The sequence below is a fragment of the Zeus faber genome (genome assembly GCF_960531495.2).
Source record: "Zeus faber genome assembly, chromosome: 16".
Lineage (NCBI taxonomy): Eukaryota > Metazoa > Chordata > Actinopteri > Zeiformes > Zeidae > Zeus > Zeus faber.
The window spans coordinates 28309581-28330155 of NC_137202.1; the positions used below are offsets into that span (position 1 = coordinate 28309581).

The 20575-nt window shown below is 49.9% G+C and overlaps 1 protein-coding gene across 6 annotated transcripts in view; it reads left to right on the plus strand.

Moving 5' to 3' along the window:
- Positions 1-3401: 3401 nt before the first annotated feature.
- Positions 3402-20575, plus strand: part of tacc2 (transforming, acidic coiled-coil containing protein 2) — a 54076-nt gene continuing 36902 nt past the window's right edge. For 4 of the 6 annotated variants that reach the window (XM_080016681.1, XM_080016682.1, XM_080016684.1 and 1 more), the window contains exons 1-5: positions 3408-4102; positions 4565-4633; positions 10277-10518; positions 11419-11523; positions 13266-19544. In XM_080016681.1, the coding sequence (XP_079872807.1) occupies positions 4070-4102; positions 4565-4633; positions 10277-10518; positions 11419-11523; positions 13266-19544 (6728 nt within the window). In that variant the 5' untranslated portion in view covers positions 3408-4069. Of the gene's footprint in view, positions 4103-4564; positions 4634-10276; positions 10519-11418; positions 11524-13265; positions 19545-20575 lie in introns of all 6 variants that reach the window. The other 2 variants (XM_080016685.1, XM_080016686.1) reach the window with 2 other exon arrangements.

Sequence of the window (20575 nt, forward strand, 5' to 3'; positions counted from 1 at the left end):
ACATGGAATACATGATGGGGAGCTGCATCGGAATAGCACGCAGCCAGGTAACCTGCAGGAGCATGCAGAGAGAGAGAGAGAGAGAGAGAGAGAGAGAGAGAGAGCAGCACTGTCTGCCAAAGGCATCTCACAGAGAGGGACGGGGAGAGGGACGGGGAGAGGGACGGGAGGAAGATGCATGCAGGGACTGGATCGATGGATTCCTTTGGCAGAGTGCAGCAGAGAGATGGAGAGAGTGGGAGCATGACGGAGATGGAGGTGGAGTGATGCTGGGAAGCAGAGCCAGGGGGGGGGCGTGAGAAAAGGAGAGTGACAGAAAGAGGAGAGAAGGTGGAGAGAGGGGAGTGATGGATGGATGTTTGGATGGATGGATGGATGGATGGATGGATGGATGGATGATGGGGAGGGATGGAAGCAGAAATAGAGACTGAATATAGGTTAATATTCATTCTCTATTTCTGCTTCCATGCCTCCCTTCTTTGAAGATGGAGAGAAGCTGCAGAGTTCTGTGCTCATGAAGCAGATGATTCTTGTTTTGTGTGTGTGTGTGTGTGTGTGTGTGTGTGCGCGTGCGTGCGTGCGTGTGTGTGTGTGTGTTTGGCTGTGCTGTCTGAACAGCCCTGCAGGAACAGCTTCATAGCTTCCTTCATGTTCCTTCATATCAACAAACTAGAATAAGAGAAGTGTGTCGCTCTGGACAGAAACCAAGGAAAGAAACAAGATGTAAGGAGCTAGGAGGCAGGAGCTAGGAGGTAGGAGATAGGAGATAGGAGGTAGGGGCTAGGAAATAGGAGGAAGGGGCTAGGAGAGAGGAGGTAGGAGACAGAGGCTAGGAGATAGGAGGTAGGGGCTGGGAGATAGAGGTAGGGGCTAGGAGATAGGAGGTAGGAGATAGATGCTTTATTGTCATTGCATATTAAAACACAATGAAACGTAGCTCAGCAGCCAAATCCACTTAGCAGCATAAACAATATGCATAAAAATTATATATAAATATCTAAATACATATGCATGTATATATATATTTATAAATATATGTACATCAAATAATAATAATAAATAATAATAAATAGTTAGATACCATAAACATTGACAGTTATTGCAGCATTTGCATTAGCAGCAGTTCTATGTTGCATTTGGGGACAGGGTACTTGAACACTGGGTACTTGAACAGGGGGGTACTTAAAAACAGGGTGTACTTGAACAGGGGGTACTTGAACAGGGGGTACTTGAACAGGGGGCCCGGGGTGCGAGGGGTCGCTCCTGATGCCCGAGGGCCCTTTGTGGAGACGACGGGGGTGGATGTCCGTCAGGTTTGGGGGCCGTTCTTGCACTGAGCACCCACGGCCTTGACGATGGCTGCAGGTGTTTGCTGTCGGCCGCGGAGCCTCCGGAGCAGCAGACAGGATGCTGTCTCCATGCGGCGCCAGAGGTTGACCTGCGTTTTTTGGGGGGGCTCTGTTGCGCCTCAGGGTACTCAGAAAAAAGATTCCTTCTGGCCTTCTTGACCCGGCGGGAGGTGTTCAGCTGATAGGAGTTAGGAGCTAGGAGGCAGGAGCTAGGAGATATGAGTTAGGAGGCAGGAGCTAGGAGATATGAGTTAGGAGCTAGGAGGCAGGAGCTAGGAGATATGAGTTAGGAGGCAGGAGCTAGGAGATATAAGTTAGGAGCTAGGAGGCAGGAGCTAGGAGATATGAGTTAGGAGGCAGGAGCTAGGAGATATGAGTTAGGAGCTAGGAGATATGAGTTAGGAGGCAGGAGCTAGGAGATATGAGTTAGGAGGCAGGAGCTAGGAGATATGAGTTAGGAAGAAGAAAGAAGAAGAAGAAACAGTCTTTATTAGTCACGCAACACACCACACTACAACACATGCTTGCACACACACGCACATGCTTTTGATGGTGGCCGGTGAAATGGATTCTCTGCTTTTGACCCGTCCTGGCTTGTCCTTCCTCCAGGGGCACAGCCAGGAGCAGTGGAGCTAGGAGATATGAGTTAGGAGGCAGGAGCTAGGAGATATGAGTTAGGAGGCAGGAGCTAGGAGATATAAGTTAGGAGCTAGGAGGCAGGAGCTAGGAGATATAAGTTAGGAGCTAGGAGGAAAGTGGATGGAGCAGGTGAACCCGGCTGACGGCTGCAGGTTGGGCAGAAGGTTCGGGGGGGGGGGGGGGGGGGGTGAGTGTGTTGGGGCTCTCTGTTTGTTTACTGTGTTGCCATAGCGATGTCCGTCCCAGCTGACCAGCCCCCACCCCCCAGAACGCCCGGCCCCGGCTCCAGTTCGGTTTCATTCCTTCCTCAAGGCCCCCCCCCCGCCTCCCTCCTCCTCTCCCCCCATACCTCCTCCACCACCTGACCGCACACCCACCCCCACCCACCCCTCGTCACCAAGTGGGGCAGTTATAGCCGCAGGGGGCGGGCGGTGCTCCTCAGAAGGACGCTGCGTGTGAGGTGAGTAGAGTCCGGGGCCGAGCGCTCGGCTTTCCGCTGTTTGTCTGAACGGAGGAATAAGGATGGAGGCAGCGACCCCACACAGGCGGCTGGGAGCCCCGTCCGGCCCGGTCCCGACCCCCTGTGTTCTGGGCCGTGTCGGGCAGAGCTTCCGGGGGAACCGGTGCTTGGGTCCGGTGAGGTCGCCCGCGGGACGATCCAATCAGAAGGTTTGGTGCGTGGGCGTCTCCGGGGGGAGGCCGACCTGTCGGACAAAACAGTAGATGCGACGCTTCCCTCCGACCTGTGTGCGACGGAGTCGTTCCAAAATGTTAAAGTGGTAAACGGAGTGATGAGAGTGGAGACCGACGCGCACACCACCCGCACGGACACACACACACACACACACACACACACACACACAGCGGGTGAAATTTCAGCCCTTGCAGAGCTGGCCAGCCTGGGAGGGGTGTGGCTTCAGCAGAACGTCTGAATTGAAATGAAAACATTGTGTTGAACGTATATTTATCGTTTCATTGTTGGAGCTGAGGAAGAAGAGACGTTGGGTTTGAAATGAAGGAGACAGCGCTGATCTATTTATAAAGTCACATCCAGGTCAGTGCTCTGTGCCTCAACAACATGCACACTCATACAGAGAGAAGAGCAACGCAAGAGTAGGAGCTAGGAACTAGGAGATAGGAGGAAGGAGGCAGGAGGTATAGGTGGTAAGAGCTAGGAGGTAGGAGCTAGTGGGTAGCAGCTAAGAGATAGGAGGTAGGAGGTAGGAGGTAGGAGGGAGGACTAGAGCGCTGGGTTGGCCAGCCCCCACACAGGGTGGTGTAAACAGAGCGGGCGGGGTTGCAGCCCGGGGGGGCGGGGTCGCAGCCCGGGGGTGGGCGGGTTCACAGCCCGGGGTGGGCGGGGTCGCAGCCCGGGGGGCGGGGCGTCTGGTGGAGGTCACGGGCAGGAAGTCAGCTGACCTGCTGCTGCTGTTACATCATCACGGCTGCATTTAGCCTCCGGTGTCAAATTCACTTGATGGCTTCACTGCGAAGCTCTGATGTCAACTATTATTATATTTATGCCACGCCCCTGTGGAATACTACTCTCTGATTGGTCGATAGCAGCAACCCGTGCTCAGTTATATCTGAATAACAACCCCCGACCTGGTTATAATGACCGTTGCCACGGCAACCGCTTCTCCCCCTGGCTCCACGTCCCCGTATGACTCATTATATTCTCATCATTGGCAGCTTGTAAAAGAGACATAAAGTTGGAACCCAGGTCCCTTCAAATCAATATTCCGCCCAACGCTCTGTGTCGCACCGCGAGCTCCTTGGTGGCTGTACTGGACCGTAAGGGGCGTGGCTACAGGAGAGAGAAACGCTGCACCACAGGTTCATGTAATCCCAAAAAATGTCACACACACCAAACACTCTCCCTCTTTCTCCGCCCTCACACGGGGCAGCAGCTGATCCCGGAGCGGGGACCCGTGACTGCGGCTCCCTCACGCCAGGTCCTGCCGGTCCTGCTGGCGCTCCTGATTCTGCAGGTCCTGCCGGTTCTGCTGGTTCTGCCGGTTCTACCGGTTCTGCCGGTTCTTCCCGTTCTGCCGGTACCGTGACAGGCGGTCGGCGCAGCCATGGGGAACGAGAGCAGCGCGGCGGAGGCTCCGGTAAGGGTCGACTCCCTTGCAGTGAAAGTGCGGCGGACGTCCAGAACGCGGAACGTCCCCCTGAGAAGCCTGGCGTGGCGCCGCGGGCCCAGGTGCAAGGCAGGCGTGGACGGCGTGCCGAGCGTGAAGCGGCTGCGGCGGCGCTTTGCCGTTTGTTTTCGTGTTCGTCGGCCGTGCGTGTGATTCCACTTTCCCTCCTGATGCTCAGATCCTTCTGACGCCATCGGAGGGGTCTGAGCTCCGGCGCCCACGGAACGGCGCTTTGGGGATTATATTAATAGGATTAAGCCTTAACATATGCATTTTTTTCTACTCGTGATCTATAGATCCTGCAAAGCTTCTGCATCTTAACATTCTTGCCCCAAAACACATGTGTTCTGTTCTGAGTTCAGAGTCTGGACCTCAGCTCTTTAGTGATGAGTCGTAGCTGTTTTATTAAGAGCCTGCAATTTCCTGTTGCAGCCAGAGGAGGGCGCTCCAGAGAACGATGCTCTGTTTCCACCTGAGGAAAATGACCATGACCCCTTTCAGGTACAGTGTGTGTGTGTGTGTGTGTGTGTGTGTGTGACCTCACATGGCTCCTCATAATGACATGTACATAACTTTCTGTTTCAGCAGCGTAACAAAGCAACGTTCACCGTGAACGAACGGTCTGATGTGTGTTTTAAGGAGTCGGCATCGTCTACGTCTTGTCATTTCAAACTGCACCTTCAGTGCAACAAAGAAGATCAAATGAGATTTTATTAAACCTCAGACGATAATTCAGGCGTCACAGCAGCAGAAGTTGACAAAAAATGTACGAAACAGTTGAAATATATGTACACTACAAAAACAGTGCTGCGTGTATATGTGTGTAAGTGTGTGTGTGTGTGTGTATATGTGTGTGTGTGTATGTTTGTGCCTGTGTATGTGTGTGTGTACTGTACGTGTATGTATACCTGTGTATATATGCATGTATACTGTATGTGTGTGTGCGTGTGTGTGTGTGTGTGCGTGCGCGTGTGTGTGTGTACTGTATGTGTATGTATACCTGTGTGTATATATGCGTGTATACTGTATGTGTGTGTGTGTGTGTGTGTGTGTGTGTGCGTGCGTGCGTGCGTGCGTGTGTGTGTGTGTGTACTGTATGTGTATGTATACCTGTGTATATATGCGTGTATACTGTATGTGTGTGTGTGTGTGTGTGTGTGTGTGTGTGTGTGTGTGTGTGTGTGGACCCTGATGGTCTGATTTCCATCATCTACCTGCAGAGGGAACTAATGCTGCATTCAGGTCAAAGAGGAGAAATGGGAATTATGAGCTTCCAAACAAGGAAATGCTGTTTACGTAGTGAGTAGTTTGAGTAAAAAAAACATCAAACCTTTGGATTAGGTTACATTTTGACATAATACAGAGGCTGAGAGAGAGACTGGGGTACACCTGGCGGTCCCCCGCTCGTTTTCAATGGGACTCCTGCAAAGCGGGGCCCCGTCAAATTGCACCCGTTGTTGGCAAAGAGCTACTCAAACCAAAATAGTGACAAAAGTACGGCACACTTTGCGACACAAACTGCCTTAAACAACTCTCAAAATGATTCGTGATAACCTGCCACCATGGTGCAATATGTCAAATGTGTGTAAATGCCAAAAATAAGCGACAGAAAAGACAATTTATGCATTGTTCCCGCCGCTCCTGAACAAGATGCTCACTGCTGCGTAGTTGGAAGATATACTGCAACTATTATAATGTATTGTGATATATCTGACACCTTCAATGTGGAAACGATCGTTTCTATTGCTGTGTTGCAAAGTGCACCGTACTATTTTGGACTATTTGGGTTTGACAAGGACGGGTGCAATTTTGAAGGGACCCCGCTTTGCAGGAGTCCCAGTGAGAAGGGGGGCCAGGTGTACACCGTCCTATTTCAAAACAGAAAGCAACAGACAACAGACCTAACAATTAATAGAGGAAATAGCGCGTGTAGGTGCAGATCTGAACCACCAGGGGGCGCTGTCGCGCAGCGTGAGCCCGGAACATGACGCTCAGCTCTGTGCTCACCTGGCTTCCTCCAAACCTCCATCTCCGTGTGGAGCTGGTTGTGCAGACGTCGAGCTCCAGGTGAACACCTCCAACCTGTCGCGAAGCAGGTCAGCCCTTCAGTGGTAATTCCCACAGGACGTGAACGCAGCATACCGAGAGGCCACGCCCCCTTTTAGAAGTGGCGGCGGAATAGAGGAGGGGGCGGGGTCAGCGGACAGGGGCGGGGTCGGAGGGAGGAGTCAGAGGGTGGAGGAGGAGTCAGAGGGTGGAGGAGGAGGAGTTCCCGGTGGAGGTGAAGACAGATGGAGGCTCCTGCACAACGCTCCCCCTGACGTGCACGCGCACGCGCACGCACAGCAGCGGGAACGTGCACGGGGGGGGCGTATTTGCGCGTGTGCGCTTCATAGCGCGGGGCCGTGCCGCGGGAACGCGCACCGTGAGCGTCCTGCAGCGTGGAGAGGAAGCTGGGTGAGTCCGTGCGTGTGTGCGTGTGTGTGGGTGAGTCCGTGCGTGTGTGCGTGTGTGTGGGTGAGTCCGTGCGTGTGTGCGTGTGTGTGGGTGAGTCCGTGCGTGTGTGCGTGTGTGTGGGTGAGTCCGTGTGTGTGCGTGAGAGTCAGTACATTGGATGAAAGTGGTTCATCATAAACACAGAATGTTCTTGTGATGGAGGTGTGGGTGGAGCTCCGTGCTGACTGGCTGCTGGCGGAGCCCCCAGCTGCTGCCCCCAGGAGGCCAGGGACCCCCTTCAAAGTGTGATGAGGGTCGTTTCCTGCTCCTTCCGTGTGGGCTCTGGTACTTGACCTGCAGCATCACACCGTCCAGCAGAGTGTTTGGGAGGTTCTGGTTCAGAGTTGGAAGGTGCTAGAAGGAAGCTGCAGGGCCAGTAGTGTGTCCTCTAGGTTGCCGGTTCGATCCCGCACATGCTCCTGCTGCTGCTGCTGCTGCATCCATCGGTGTATGACTAATTACCAGTCGCTTTGGACAAAAGTGTCTGATCAATGATGATGTAAAGCTGTAGAAGATGGTACGAAGAAGTAGGTGTTAGATGGTAGGAGGTAGTAAGTGTTAGATGGTAGGAGGTAGTAAGTGTTAGATGGTAGGAGGTAGTAAGTGTTAGATGGTAGGAGGTAGTAAGTGTTAGATGGTAGGAGGTAGTAAGTGTTAGATGGTAGGAGGTAGTTGGTGTTAGATAGTAGGAGGTGTAAGATAGTAGGTGTTAGATAGTAGGAGGTAGTAGGTGTTAGATAGTAGGAGGTAGTAGGTGTTCGATAGTAGGAGGTAGTAGGTGTTCGATAGTAGGAAGTAGTAGGTGTTAGGTAGTAGGTGCTAGATGGTAGGAGGTAGTAAGTGTTAGATGGTAGGAGGTAGTAAGTGTTAGACATCTCTGTCGCAATGTAGCTGAATGTTATTCTCCCTTGTAAGTCGCTTTGGATAAAAGCGTCTGCCAAATGACTAAATGTAAATGTAAATGTTAGATGGTAGGAGGTAGTAATTGTTCAAGTTCAAGTTCAAGTTCAAGAGATTATTTGTCACATACATATACATACGTTCATACATATATGCAGTGAAATGTCAGATGGTAGGAGGTAGTAAGTGTTAGATGGTAGGAGGTAGTTGGTGTTAGATGGTAGGAGGTGTTAGATGGTAGGAGGTAGTTGGTGTTAGATGGTAGGAGGAGGTAGTAAGTGTTAGATGGTAGGAGGTGTTAGATGGTAGGAGGTAGTTGGTGTTAGATGGTAGGAGGTAGTTGGTGTTAGATTGTAGGAGGTGTTAGATGGTAGGAGGTAGTTGGTGTTAGATGGTAGGAGGAGGTAGTAAGTGTTAGATGGTAGGAGGTGTTAGATGGTAGGAGGTAGTTGGTGTTAGATGGTAGGAGGTAGTTGGTGTTAGATAGTAGGAGGTGTAAGATAGTAGGTGTTAGATAGTAGGAGGTAGTAGGTGTTCGATAGTAGGAGGTAGTAGGTGTTAGGTAGTAGGTGTTGGATGGTAGTAGATGGTAGGTGTTGGATGGTAGGAAGTGTTGGATGGCATTAGATGGTAGGAGGTGTTGAATGGTAGTAGATGGTAGGTGTTGGATGGTTGTAGATGGTAGGTGTTGAATGGTAGGTGTTGAATGGTAGTAGATGGTAGGAGGTGTTGGATGGTAGTAGATGGTAGGAGGTGTTGGATGGTAGTAGATGGTAGTAGGTGTTGGATGGTAGTACTGTAGATGGTAGGTGTTGGATGGCAGTAGATGGTAGGTGTTGGATGGCAGTAGATGGTAGGTGTTGGATGGTAGTACTGTAGATGGTAGGTGTAGGATGGTATTAGATGGTAGGTGTTGGATGGTAGTACTGTAGATGGTAGGTGTTGGATGGGAGTAGATGGTAGGTGTTGGATGGCAGTAGATGGTAGGTGTTGTATGGTAGTACTGTAGATGGTAGGTGTTGGATGGCAGTAGATGGTAGGTGTTGGATGGTAGTACTGTAGATGGTAGGTGTAGGATGGTATTAGATGGTAGGTGTTGGATGGTAGTACTGTAGATGGTAGGTGTAGGATGGTATTAGATGGTAGGTGTTGGATGGTAGTACTGTAGATGGTAGGTGTAGGATGGTATTAGATGGTAGGTGTTGGATGGTAGTACTGTAGATGGTAGGTGTTGGATGGGAGTAGATGGTAGGTGTTGGATGGGAATAGATGGTTGGTGTTGGATGGCAGTAGATGGTTGGTGTTGGATGGGAGTAGACGGTAGGTGTTGGATGGCTGTAGATGGTTGGTGTTGGATGGCTGTAGATGGTTGGTGTTGGATGGCTGTAGATGGTTGGTGTTGGATGGCAGTAGATGGTTGGTGTTGGATGGCTATAGATGGTAGGTGTTGGATGGCAGTAGATGGTTGGTGTTGGATGGCAGTAGATGGTTGGTGCTGGATGGCTGTAGATGGTTGGTGTTGGATGGCTGTGGATGGTTGGTGTTGAATGGCTGTAGATGGTTGGTGTTGGATGGCTGTAGATGGTTGGTGTTGAATGGCTGTAGATGGTTGGTGTTGGATGGCTGTAGATGGTTGGTGTTGGATGGCTGTAGATGGTTGGTGTTGAATGGCTGTAGATGGTTGGTGTTGGATGGCTGTAGATGGTTGGTGTTGGCTGTTCACTGTTATTCAAAAGACTTAAAATAAATTCTCATCCATTTTCTAATTTCATCTGGGTGGCTCATTATGATGTTTCATGAGTGCATTTTAAAAGGTCATTTTCAGAGCACAGTGTACACAAACCCAAACCAGAAATAACAGATATTGAGTGTAAAGTGTGTGTTTAGTTATTATTATTATTATTTATGTCAGGGTGTTTTTAGATGTTTGGAACATGGAACATGATGAGGGCCACACATCAGTAGTTGAACCTGTTGTGTGTGTTGAGAGAGATTAGAACTTGTATAATTATGCTTCCAGTCATACCGACTGAACTGCTTTTCTCTGGTTGCTGTTGACTTTACACTGTCACAGAAAACTTAATGACATGACTCAGATAGTTGTTGTTTTTATTTTTTTTTCATGATATTGTATTTATAGAAACCCTATGTCTGCCAGATTAGGACCACCAATGCCACAAATCTGCGTCTTCCGCTGCTGGAATCGTCCTCTGGTCCCAAAAGCGACGTAATCACAGTTTGCCGAGGGACAAATGATGAAACCATCTGACTGAAATGACAAACTTGTGCATTTGTTTTGGGAAGCATCATTGTACTTGTACTGTACACACAGTTTGGTGTGCTTGAGCTGCGTAATCTCGCTTGGTATGTGCATGTGGTCTGTGGGCAGTGCGGTTTGAGCAGCCACACCTGTCTTGGGTCTAGGATACTGGGCCCGGCATCAGTGTGGTTGTACACCTGTTGTTCGTTAGAGCAATCAACGAGCAACAGGTAAAACAACCATCCACACACACACACACACATACACACACACACACACGAGGGGAGCCTCTGTCATGACATGTGTCCATCTGCTCCGGGCTTGTTCCACCTTGCCCACTCTCTACAATAACACTGGTGCTGTTCAACCCCACCGCCAGTTGAACAGCTGGTGACTCGGGTGGCGCTGCCACAGCGCAAAGTGCCAAACTATCCAAACCCACGACCAATGTAACACTTGCGTCGTGGTTCTGCTCTGCTGCTCCACAGGCCGAATCTCCCATTTTGACCCAGATCCGAGCGCAGAACACGGGCACGGTGCTGACGGAGCCCCCGTCGTGCCGCCGCAGCCCGTCGTCCCACGCCGCGCTGCTGCCGGACGTCCCGGTCGTCACCGGAGTGGAGGAGAGCGGCGGAGGCCCGGATGACGAGGACGAGCTGGAGTTCCCCCACGACCTGCTGCCCAACTTGGACTTCAGCAGCGAGTTCAACATCTGGGAGACCTCTCAGAGGTAGGAGCCGTCGCAAGAAAGAAGAGAATAGAACATCTCTGTTTTTCCCTTATGGGAACTTCACATGCTGTAGCCAGATTTGATTTTTAACTTCATTCTTCGTCATTAGGGGCCTCACGCATGTCCATTAAAATAGCTGTTTAGCAAGTTCTTAAGTTTTAGAAGCCAAAGACGTCAACCTCCACCCTGCTGAGTCTCACAGCGATGGTTTAAGTGATGGTTTCTCCTTGATGCTCCTTTGCTGGTTTCCTGTTCTGTGTTAGTATGTAATAAAAAACACGCACGCGCACACACACCTTACTCACACAATCAAACAAACACACCCAGTTCAAACATGAGGGAAATGAGCTGAACAGTGACAACGGCAAAAAAACAAGTTCCTTCTTGTTTCTGTTGAATTGGGACTCAATGGAAAGCTCGACTGTCGCGATGCTTTAGGCAGCGTTCATATTCACACCAAAGCTCCTGAATAGTGTTTTTCGTGGGATGGAGTGCAGTACTCCTACCAGGACTAAACTGTCCTGACCGTCCATGTCCGTCATCGATCGTCCATGCTTCCACTGTTCCATCATTATCGTCATCTTTCATTATGGCAGCGTCATCTGCTTTCAACTCCTTCTGAATCACATAATTTAATGAGGATTTCAACATATGTACAGCAAATGTTATGAATGGAATTTTGACATTTTGACAATTAAACTTTTGTGTATATAGACTAGTGAGCAGTCTTCTCTCTAGTCTGTGTATTGTCTGTTATAGTCACTTGTTTTATACCCACAGGATTATAGGTTAAGGGGTGTGTGTGTGTGTGTGTGTGTGTGTGTGTGTGTGTGTGTGTGTGTGTGTGTGTGTGTGTGTGTGTGTGTGTGTGTGTGTGTGTGTGTGTGTGTGCGAGAGCAGCGCCAAGGCTTGCTCGGGGGCGGCGGAGGGCCTTGAGCGCCCCCTGCTGGCCAGCGCCCTGCAGCCCATGGAGCGCTGCCCCCCGCTGGTGGTTGTAGACGCGAGGTACCCACCCCTGTGGCTCAGCATGGCCGACCTGCTTGTGGTGTTTGAATTCTCTGCAGAGCCGCGTGTGTCCTGCCTGTCGTGTTTGCCTTGTCGGTGACTTGAGATTGATTTACTAATTTGGTTGTTCTCACTAAATCACTTTGTACCAATTCACGTGGCACGCTGTCAAGCTCTATGCTCCATATGTGAAACACATTAATGCACATCCTAGTGAGCGATAGTGTTATGTCTTCTATGTGCGGTTGATTAAAAACAAAAAAACACCTCCATAGCGACCGCCTGTTCGGACAACGTTGAAGTACGACCTTGAAAGCACCTGAAAGAGAAGTTGAAAGATAATGCTGGAGCTAGATTTTATTTTTTTTTCTCTCCCACTGCCAAACCCTGCGTCGTACTCCACGGCCACAGAAGACCTTCAAATTCCGAGTTGAGTTCTCCACTCTGCCGCAGCCTGTCGGCCTGGACGGCAGGCTGCGGCTTGTTTAAGGTGGAGCTCCGTGCCAGACACACGCCTTAAGTTAAGTATGCTTTGCTCTCCTGAAACAGGGGCGTGGCCACTTAAATAAGGTGAACGCCTGGCCCAGAGGCTGCATGGTGACCGGGTAGGCTGTTGCCAGGGCAGAAGAAGGAAATGACAGAGCCTACTCGAGTGCGGACTCAAACCACGTGGGACTTTTTTTTTTGGTATTAACCAATCATACTCCAACTTAGTTTGTTTCCACTTTGGTGAACATGACGTGTATTGTGTGCACTTTGTCACGTGAAGGGCAGATTATTTGAAGGTACAAACACATAAAAGGACTGAATATAAATGCAGATTACCACTTGTAGTATAACACGTGATAATTGTTCTCTAGAACCAAGGCACTCCTCATGCATTGTACCACATAACTGACTGAGGTCCACAGTGACTCAGCACGTTGCAGTCACATTGCAGAATTATAATGAGGATGCTAATTGTTAAATTCTCTGCACTCCCTGACACTAACAAAAACGAGCTTTGGGATCCAGGGTGCGGATTGCTGAGTGATGGGGCTTCTGCTCTGATGTTAGATTCATTTCAACTGTTATCAGTGTCCTTGTTCCTTTGTTACCAGTGTGCATTTGCACATTCATAGCTTCTCTATCAATTTTTAATCTCTCTTGTTTTTAACTCTTCTATAACACTGAAGAGTCAGAGCAGCACCATGTTCAGAAGTACGATGATAAAATAATACTCACGCACAACCACCCACTCCAGGATCCTGTGGCTTTTTAGATTTTTTTCTTTTTTAACCAATGCATACTACATGAGGATCTTCATGGTGTTAAAAGCAACTTGCAGTGCTGCAACCATTAAAGCATGACGTGCTGTGCTTCTTGGTCTTATCAGCATGGTGCCAGTGCATCTATGACACATGATATTGCCTCTTGTGTAATTCAACATCCTCTTATGGTTTAATAACAGATCAAAATGTCAGGCTTCCAACATCAGCTACCAGGGCTGCTGTTGATTGCAACTCAAAACCAGTTGTGGAGCTGTTGCACAGATACTTGGTGTTATGATATTTGGAGTGTGGGGGACGAGCAAACACAGACAGCTGACGCCGTCCAAGCTCTTGACACTGAATGTGCATCGTACATGCATTGTTAGAATGCAATGTGCCGCTGAGCATGGAGTTGGTCGTGTTCTAATGCAATGTAGACTGCCCAGCTGCTTGTCTGCCTGTCCAGATCCTAACCCTGTCGCCCTATCCCAGTCGCAGGCCTCACCATGGACTCTCAGATGTTCACACTCCACTTAAGCCCGCTGACACGCCTTCCCCGAGTGTCGCTCCCCAATCCCTACCCCCATTTCTGCTCCTAGACCAGGAGCTCCAAGAGGCCTTCCAGGAATGTGAGGAGCAGATGGCCTCGCTGGGTGTATTTCATTCCCCTGAGCCCCTCAACGCCACATCTACAGGGGTGGAGATGCAGACTGGAGCGGCGATGGTTAATAAGGCCGATGAGTCACCGGCACTGTTTCCAGTCGTAGTGCAGCCAGGGCAAAGTGGAAACCATGGAAACAGTAACACACATGGAAACAGTGAGGCAGCAAACTGTCAGAAGGATACTCTTGTGTTTAGTTTCAGGGATTACATACTGGGCACTGAGAACCGAGGTGCCAGAGCACGGAAAGACAGCCAAGGTGATGAACAAAGACCAGGATCACGTCAGTGTAAACAGACAGGGAATGATCCAATGAACGATAATGAGATAATTGCACATAATCAGACACAATTAGGGGGAGGGTCTCATTTTGAGGTATTCAAGGAAACGTCAAAAGAGGCTGAATTTACTGATAGTTTTGATGCAAAAGGGGCTTCTGAGAAGAAAGACAGCAAGGAAGATGTGGCACAGATGTCTGATATTAAGAAGGAAATGCAAAGAGATACTTGTTCTGAGAAGGGTTTGGACCCTCCGAGTCTCAAACAGGATGGGCATGAAAAGGATAGAAAGAAAAGAGAAAAAAGGCGACACAGGAAAAAGAAACAGGTGGAAAAGATAGCGGAGAACGATGGCCAGAAAGTCACACAACCTGAAAATAATACACAGGCCGAGTGTTTTACACATGCAGGGATAATCACTGAGAACGGCAAAGATGTGCTGACAAATGCAGAGTCAGCGTCTCAGGTTGATAGTCATACAGTGATTTGTAGGGAACAGCCTGATAATGGTTTGAATTACAAGGAACAGCTGAGTCCCAGGCGGGAAGCCAGCTCCAGCCCCCAGCCACCAGCCCCTGATAGTGGGGAGGAGGTTTGTTCACCAGTTTCCAACCGGGCCCGTTCAGAGGGAACAGAGCCGTCAGATGACCACAAACAGACACATGTCCCATGCGGGCTGAACCAGGGCTGCGATGAAACCTCATACTGGAAACAACATGCAACCAGAGAAGCCACCAGTAACCAAAACACACAAGTGACATCTGTCCAAACCACAATGTCCAATCCATTACATATCAGCATTATTGCAGACAAGAATTCAGTTGTAGAATCACAAGAGGATATATTTACCTCAGGAGGAGAAATACAGTCACAGCAGCCAAGCAACCCACTCACACAGCAACAAAGTTGTGTAGGAGAGAGGAGGATGGAGGGTGCCCTCGCAGAGGCTACGCCAATAGCTGCCGTGTTGCCATTGACGACACCCACAATGCCAGAACTGATAGAATGCGAGGGAGAAAGCGAGAGGAGTGATTCGCTGGTGAGAGTAACTGCTGTAGCGCCCACAGAAAGCACAGCAAACATCACAGACGGTGATTTGGGGAGAATAGAACAGCACCCGTGCCATGCAGGAGGGGAGGGAGAGGGGCCACAAGACACCCTCCCTCCACTCCCTTTAATCTGTTCAAAGGAAAAGCGCTCACTTGCATTCTCAGGCAAGGAGACACAGGCTGAATCTGAGCAGAGCTGCGGCAGCAGAATCACACACAACTTAGAGCCTGAAGTGCAGGAGGCATCGGAGCCAATAAACTGCAACGTAGAGACAAAGAGTCTTCTTTCTGCGACGGAAAGCGAGACAGAAAAGGAGCCGGTCAGGATTAGTACCTGTATTAATGCATCTCTCCTTAGGCTGCTCAGTGAACCAGGCTGCCAGAATTACAGTGTGGAGGGAGTGGGAGAGGGAGGAGGAGGAGGAGGAGGAGAAGAAGAAGAAGAGAGAGTAGAGCTGGTTAGAAAAGGCAGTTCATTCAGCCAGCCAGAAGGCTCCGCTAGTGGGATGCCGTCAACTGAGACCGCGACGCGTCCGCCCCCCAAAGCTGCCGAGTCACAAGTGGAGTCAAAGAGCCGGAGCGAGCCTGTTGCTGCCATCACCCAGAGCATCCCTGCCGAACAGGACAGCGTCTCTCAGCCCGGACGCGAGCAGGGGCAGAACAGACGGACGGAGATTTTCTGCTCCCTCACTGCCTCTCAACGAGGCTCCGGTGACACAGACGGCGATTCACAGGCTGTGCTTGAAGAAAATCAGCTTTCAGCGGATTCACCTCCCTCAGGATACACTCCGAGAGAATCTGTGCTCACAGAGACGGAGAGCAGTCACTTTGGAGCCTGTCAGTCTTCCACTTCTCTGCCTTTGACTTTTCAACAGAACCCAGGTGAGGTTATGAGAAACAGCCAACCTGTCCAAATTGAAACTAGAATTACAGACACTGCTTGTACAGCCAGCAGTGAAGTTGGCCCTACTATGTCTGCAGCAGGTGTGTGTATTAGGGACAACATTGGAGGTCACAGGAGAGTTCACTTCAGTGACGCTGTGAAAGGGGAGGATGATTTCTCTGTAGATCTCAGGAACACCTTACCTTCCGATATGGACTGTGCCTCCTTGCCCCCGTTGACTGTATATGAGAGTCTGCACCATCCTGTTGTGGAGACAAGCTACATCATCCAAGAGTCTGGTCTGAAGAAACCAGGAAGCCACCCAGAATCTGCTCCTAATAAGGACGAGCCAGCCCAACACACCTCAACCGTCTTTCCAAAAGAACAGGAAGAAATACAGTCGCAGTCGGAGAGAGAGATCCAGATAGAAAATATTAAGGAGCATGGGAAGGGTCGGTCGGCTAATGAAGACAACTTGGACCCAAACGCTGTGGGTGTAGAGCCAGTGAAAGAGGCTCGTTTAAACAAAGATTTCGTTAGGAAACCTCTTACAGAGACTGCTACAGAGACTAAACAAATAAATAATGAGGGTTTTGATACTTTACACACGGCTGAACGTGAAGAAAGTCCCGAAGCCAGTCTTACCCTCCAGGAGCCCCTCGCCCTCAGGCTGCCTCACTGCTCCCCAGTGGCAGCTCCAATTAAGGACAAACGAGCAACACAGAGCTCAACTGACCTCCAACAGCCAAAGATTGATGTCCAGATGGAAAGGGAAGATATCCAGAAGGAAAATACCACTGAGAGTCTAGGTAACGGTCAGTCCCTTGATGAAGTCCGCTCAGACACATGCACTGTGGATGCACAGATCATAGACGAGTTCTATTTGAATCCAAATATTGATAACCTGCCTCTTCTATGCACTGTAGAGAATGAGCAAGTGAATGATAAAGCATGCGTTGACCTCTCAAACACAGCTGGATGTGAAACAACTCTCTATGAGACTGACACTCTGAACACTGAGCAGGTGAAGTTGAGAGAGGGAGGAGTGGGCGTGTCTGACGGGGTGCATGTGGAAAAGCTACAAACAGACTCTGAAGCACAGGCCAGTGTCACCAGACCCCCGGAGTTGCCAGCGCTGAGAAAGACTCATATGGAGCCTGCTGTCATGGAGGAAAAAGTTGACGTTCAGCACCCCCTGTGCTCCTCTGCCAAGTCATCTTCTGATAATCTTGCCAGTAAACCTGTGAGCAGTGCCTCTATGTTGGCACCTGTTGGACAGCTGTCTGCAGATCTGTGCTGTACTTTGAATTCTAAAACTGTGACATGTTCTTTAAACATAGAACCAAAAGGTGATGATGATGATGATGATGATGATAATAATAATAATAACAATGAAGTTTCATCCCAACTGGATCGACCAGCTCCTTATGACCCGGTTACAACAGACTCAAGAAAAGCTATAGAAGGATCAAATAACACTATGGATTCTGCTGCTCGGGCTGCGGCAGAATCAATAAGCACAGAAGTAATGATACATGACCAATATCACTCTGTCAGCGAGCAGGGCTCCAGTTACCCTCCTGTGGCACTGAGGCCCCCAGGCCCTCTGTTGAGTCACTTGGAGCTCATCAATGACTGTGACAGGTCTCTCCCCCGGCAGACAGATGGGCACAGTGCTGAGGATGGGAACATGGCAGTCGTGTTGGGGGTGAACGGTGACGAGGGGGGAGAAATGCCACGTCCTTCATCAACGCAGGATACCAGTTGTGTTAGTATCGCTGAGAATAGGAACGAGACTAGTGAGGTTAAAGAAGACGGCAAAGAACCTCCAAAACTGTCCGAACCTGTGGATGCTCTGTCTGATAATGTTGTTTCACAATCCATCATGAAACCGGAGTCTGGGCCGGGGACCATCACCGTTACCCATAAACCCATTACTTGTAATGCCTCCATTAAGGGTGACCTCATAAATGTCAGCCCGGCTCTCAGCTCTGGCCAGCCTGGCGATTCACAAGACAAGCAACAAAACAACATCAAAGTCATAAAAGCAGCTAGAGATCCTAATGTCACTCCCAGTGAACAGGAAATGGATTTAGTAGTCAAACAAGAAAACAAACGAGAGGAAACTAAGGAACATAAACAGACAGGAAAAGCCGACTCATCACCGCAACACGATGACGGCACAGATTTGGCTAGAGAGGAAATCAGGAACCCGCAAGCAGCACGTAGGCTGGAAGTAAGCACAGAACCATTCGTGAGGGCTTTAGAAGCTAATTTCACATCTGCAGCCAGCCCCCAAGCTGCAGGGTCGTCGGAGAAGGGACGGGGTGAGGTGTCGTCTCACGGTGATCCTGGACCAGCTTCAGAGCGCCATCATTTTGCCCGGCAACAAGAGCGGCAGGGGCAACTGGGATCCAGTGATGCCACAGAGGGCGTGTCAGATAGCTGTTTGGGGTGGAGCACAGGAGAAAAAGGTGGCGGTCAAATGAGGGAGACCCCTGGTGTGTTTCCAGGCGTGCTGGAGGCAGAGAGCGACGCTGTGTGGAGTTTGTGTCAGACAGAGGAAAGCAGGCAGAGCGTCCTAGATAGAGCCAAAGGCCCAGAGAGGGGCGAGGGGGTTAACGGGCCTGATGTGCGTGTTCACCTTGCAGAGGATTTAAGCAACACTGCTGCTGAGAGAAATACCGTACCTTACACAGAAACAGACTCAGGCTGCACTCATGGAAGTGAGAAAATGGGAGGGGAGGGGGGCGCTGAGAATCAAAACACTGCCTTGGGGCTCACCGAGGCAGATCCATATTTGACGTCAAAGGTTGAGTTCTCGATTGACGTGGGTCAGGGAGCGACCGTTCTACCACCTGCATGTCAAGATCGAAAAGCACAACATGAAGCATCAGAGAATACTGCTGCTCTTGTTGGTACTGAACCACACAACCATGAGACCGCGCCTTTGGGGCCTCTGCTTTTACTGCAGGCTAGCACAGAAGGGCTTGGTATTTACACAGAAGCCGTACCTACGACCACGCAGTGCAAAGATATTAGTACCCAAAAAGCTTGCGCTCTGACTGACTCTCTGCCGCACACAGACGCTGAGGAGAAAGAAATCCGTTCTTCTTTCGTTGTAAAAATAGCGAGCCATGAAATCGAAGAGAGTGACAGTCAGGATGCACAGTGCAAGTCCCACGAGGTGCGCAGTTCCAATAAAAAAGCAATTACACAGTTACGCGCACAAATGCCCGTCAAGGGCCCTGAGGGGGAAGAGAATGCAAAGAAAGATGACGACGACAAAGCCACTGACGAAATGAAAGAAAGCAGGCAGGGAACGGGAAAGGATGAGATGAAGAAGATAAAGGAGGTAGAGAAACAACAGGGCGTCGTGAAAGGGACCGGGAATGCTGAAGTGGTCGGTTCAGATCCGGCCGTCGGCCCTGGGGCGTCGCACGGCGGCAGTGAGACCTCGGCTTCTCACCGTGTCAGCGTGTCACTTATCCAGTCAATAGAATGTGGCAGTTTTACAGCAGGTGAAACTATTGATCACAGTGTTGATGCTCCATCAGCTGTTATGTCAAAGACTCAGGAAGCTGCCGTGGGAAGCCCAATTCCCGGTGCTTCTCAGTCAGAGAGTGCGGTGATGGGCTCGCCGGTTTCCCCTGCGGACCAAGGCTCCGTCGGTGAAGGGCCCGCCACTCCACCACCCGCAGATCAAAAAATGATTCCGGCGGAGAAAACCTCCGTTGCTGTTTCTCCGCTGGAGCAAAGTGTCCAGAGTCCAGGCACTGTCACAGAATCCCAACCCCATGAAGTCTCTCCACAGCAGGTGCATGAGACGGATTGGATAAAAAAACTGAGAGAAGCTGCTCAAGCTGCAGATGAGACCTCTCATACGCCTCCATCTTCAAGGTAAACCTGAAGTCCGTTTGTGTGTACACGTCAACTGTGCACTGTAAGGAACTGTGTTTGGGCTGAGGGAGACGATACATGGGTGGTAGTGTTGGTTGTGAGCTGACATCACATCACTGTTTTGCCGCGGCATGAATTAAATCTAGCGCTTAAGTAAACACACAATTAAAGGTGGTCACACACGAATTCTATAGTTCTAAAAGTTTTAAGAAAATGAAAAGAAACTTTTCAAAGGCGCCCTTGAAAATAGCAGTAAATCGCTCGTTTCACCTGGTGGAGCGTGAGATGTGTGTTGGCACACGGGTTCATTATGCGTATTCAACTCATGTGGACACGACAGCTTCGGGTGAAACTGTTTGCGTTTGATCACGGTTGCTGGTCGACATATTTTCCGACCGATCACATTTTTCCCGTACAGTTTTTGGCTTCATTCCAGGACACTAGACGTGACCATCAGCACATTACGACACACTGTCAGATAAACATCTCCAAGTCACGTTGTGAGGCTACAGCCAAGCTACCGTCTGCAAAAGTCTGGCATCAGTGAGCAGAGCAGAATGTGAAATACTCTGTATATGTTTGTACTGGGAAATGAAAGGACATCATGTTGTCGTGCTGTAATGTGTTGGCACTTCAAGTTTTCCCAAGGTGGAGCACTCACACCCTCTGCCCTGCGTTTCTGATGAGTCATTGCTTATATGAACATACTGTATATTTGGGATGGACATCTGTGACGTTTGCCCTTTACGGCAATCAATTTTGACTCATTCCCGATAAACGGTAAAATGAATATTCTGTTGAAACGGTGCTCCAGAGGATGTGTGAGTGCAGTCCCGGAACAGGGCGTGACAATGAATATGGATGAGGAGGTGAAGACAGAGCAGGACTTTGTCGCAGCGGGAACGTGGTCTCTGATGGAAGCAAAGCCGCCTTTTGTATCCCAGGGTGACATCATCAGCCGTGACATCAGCGCTGCACTTCAGGACAAGAATGATTCTTTTCTCACTCGAAACTCACAGCTGTTCACACAC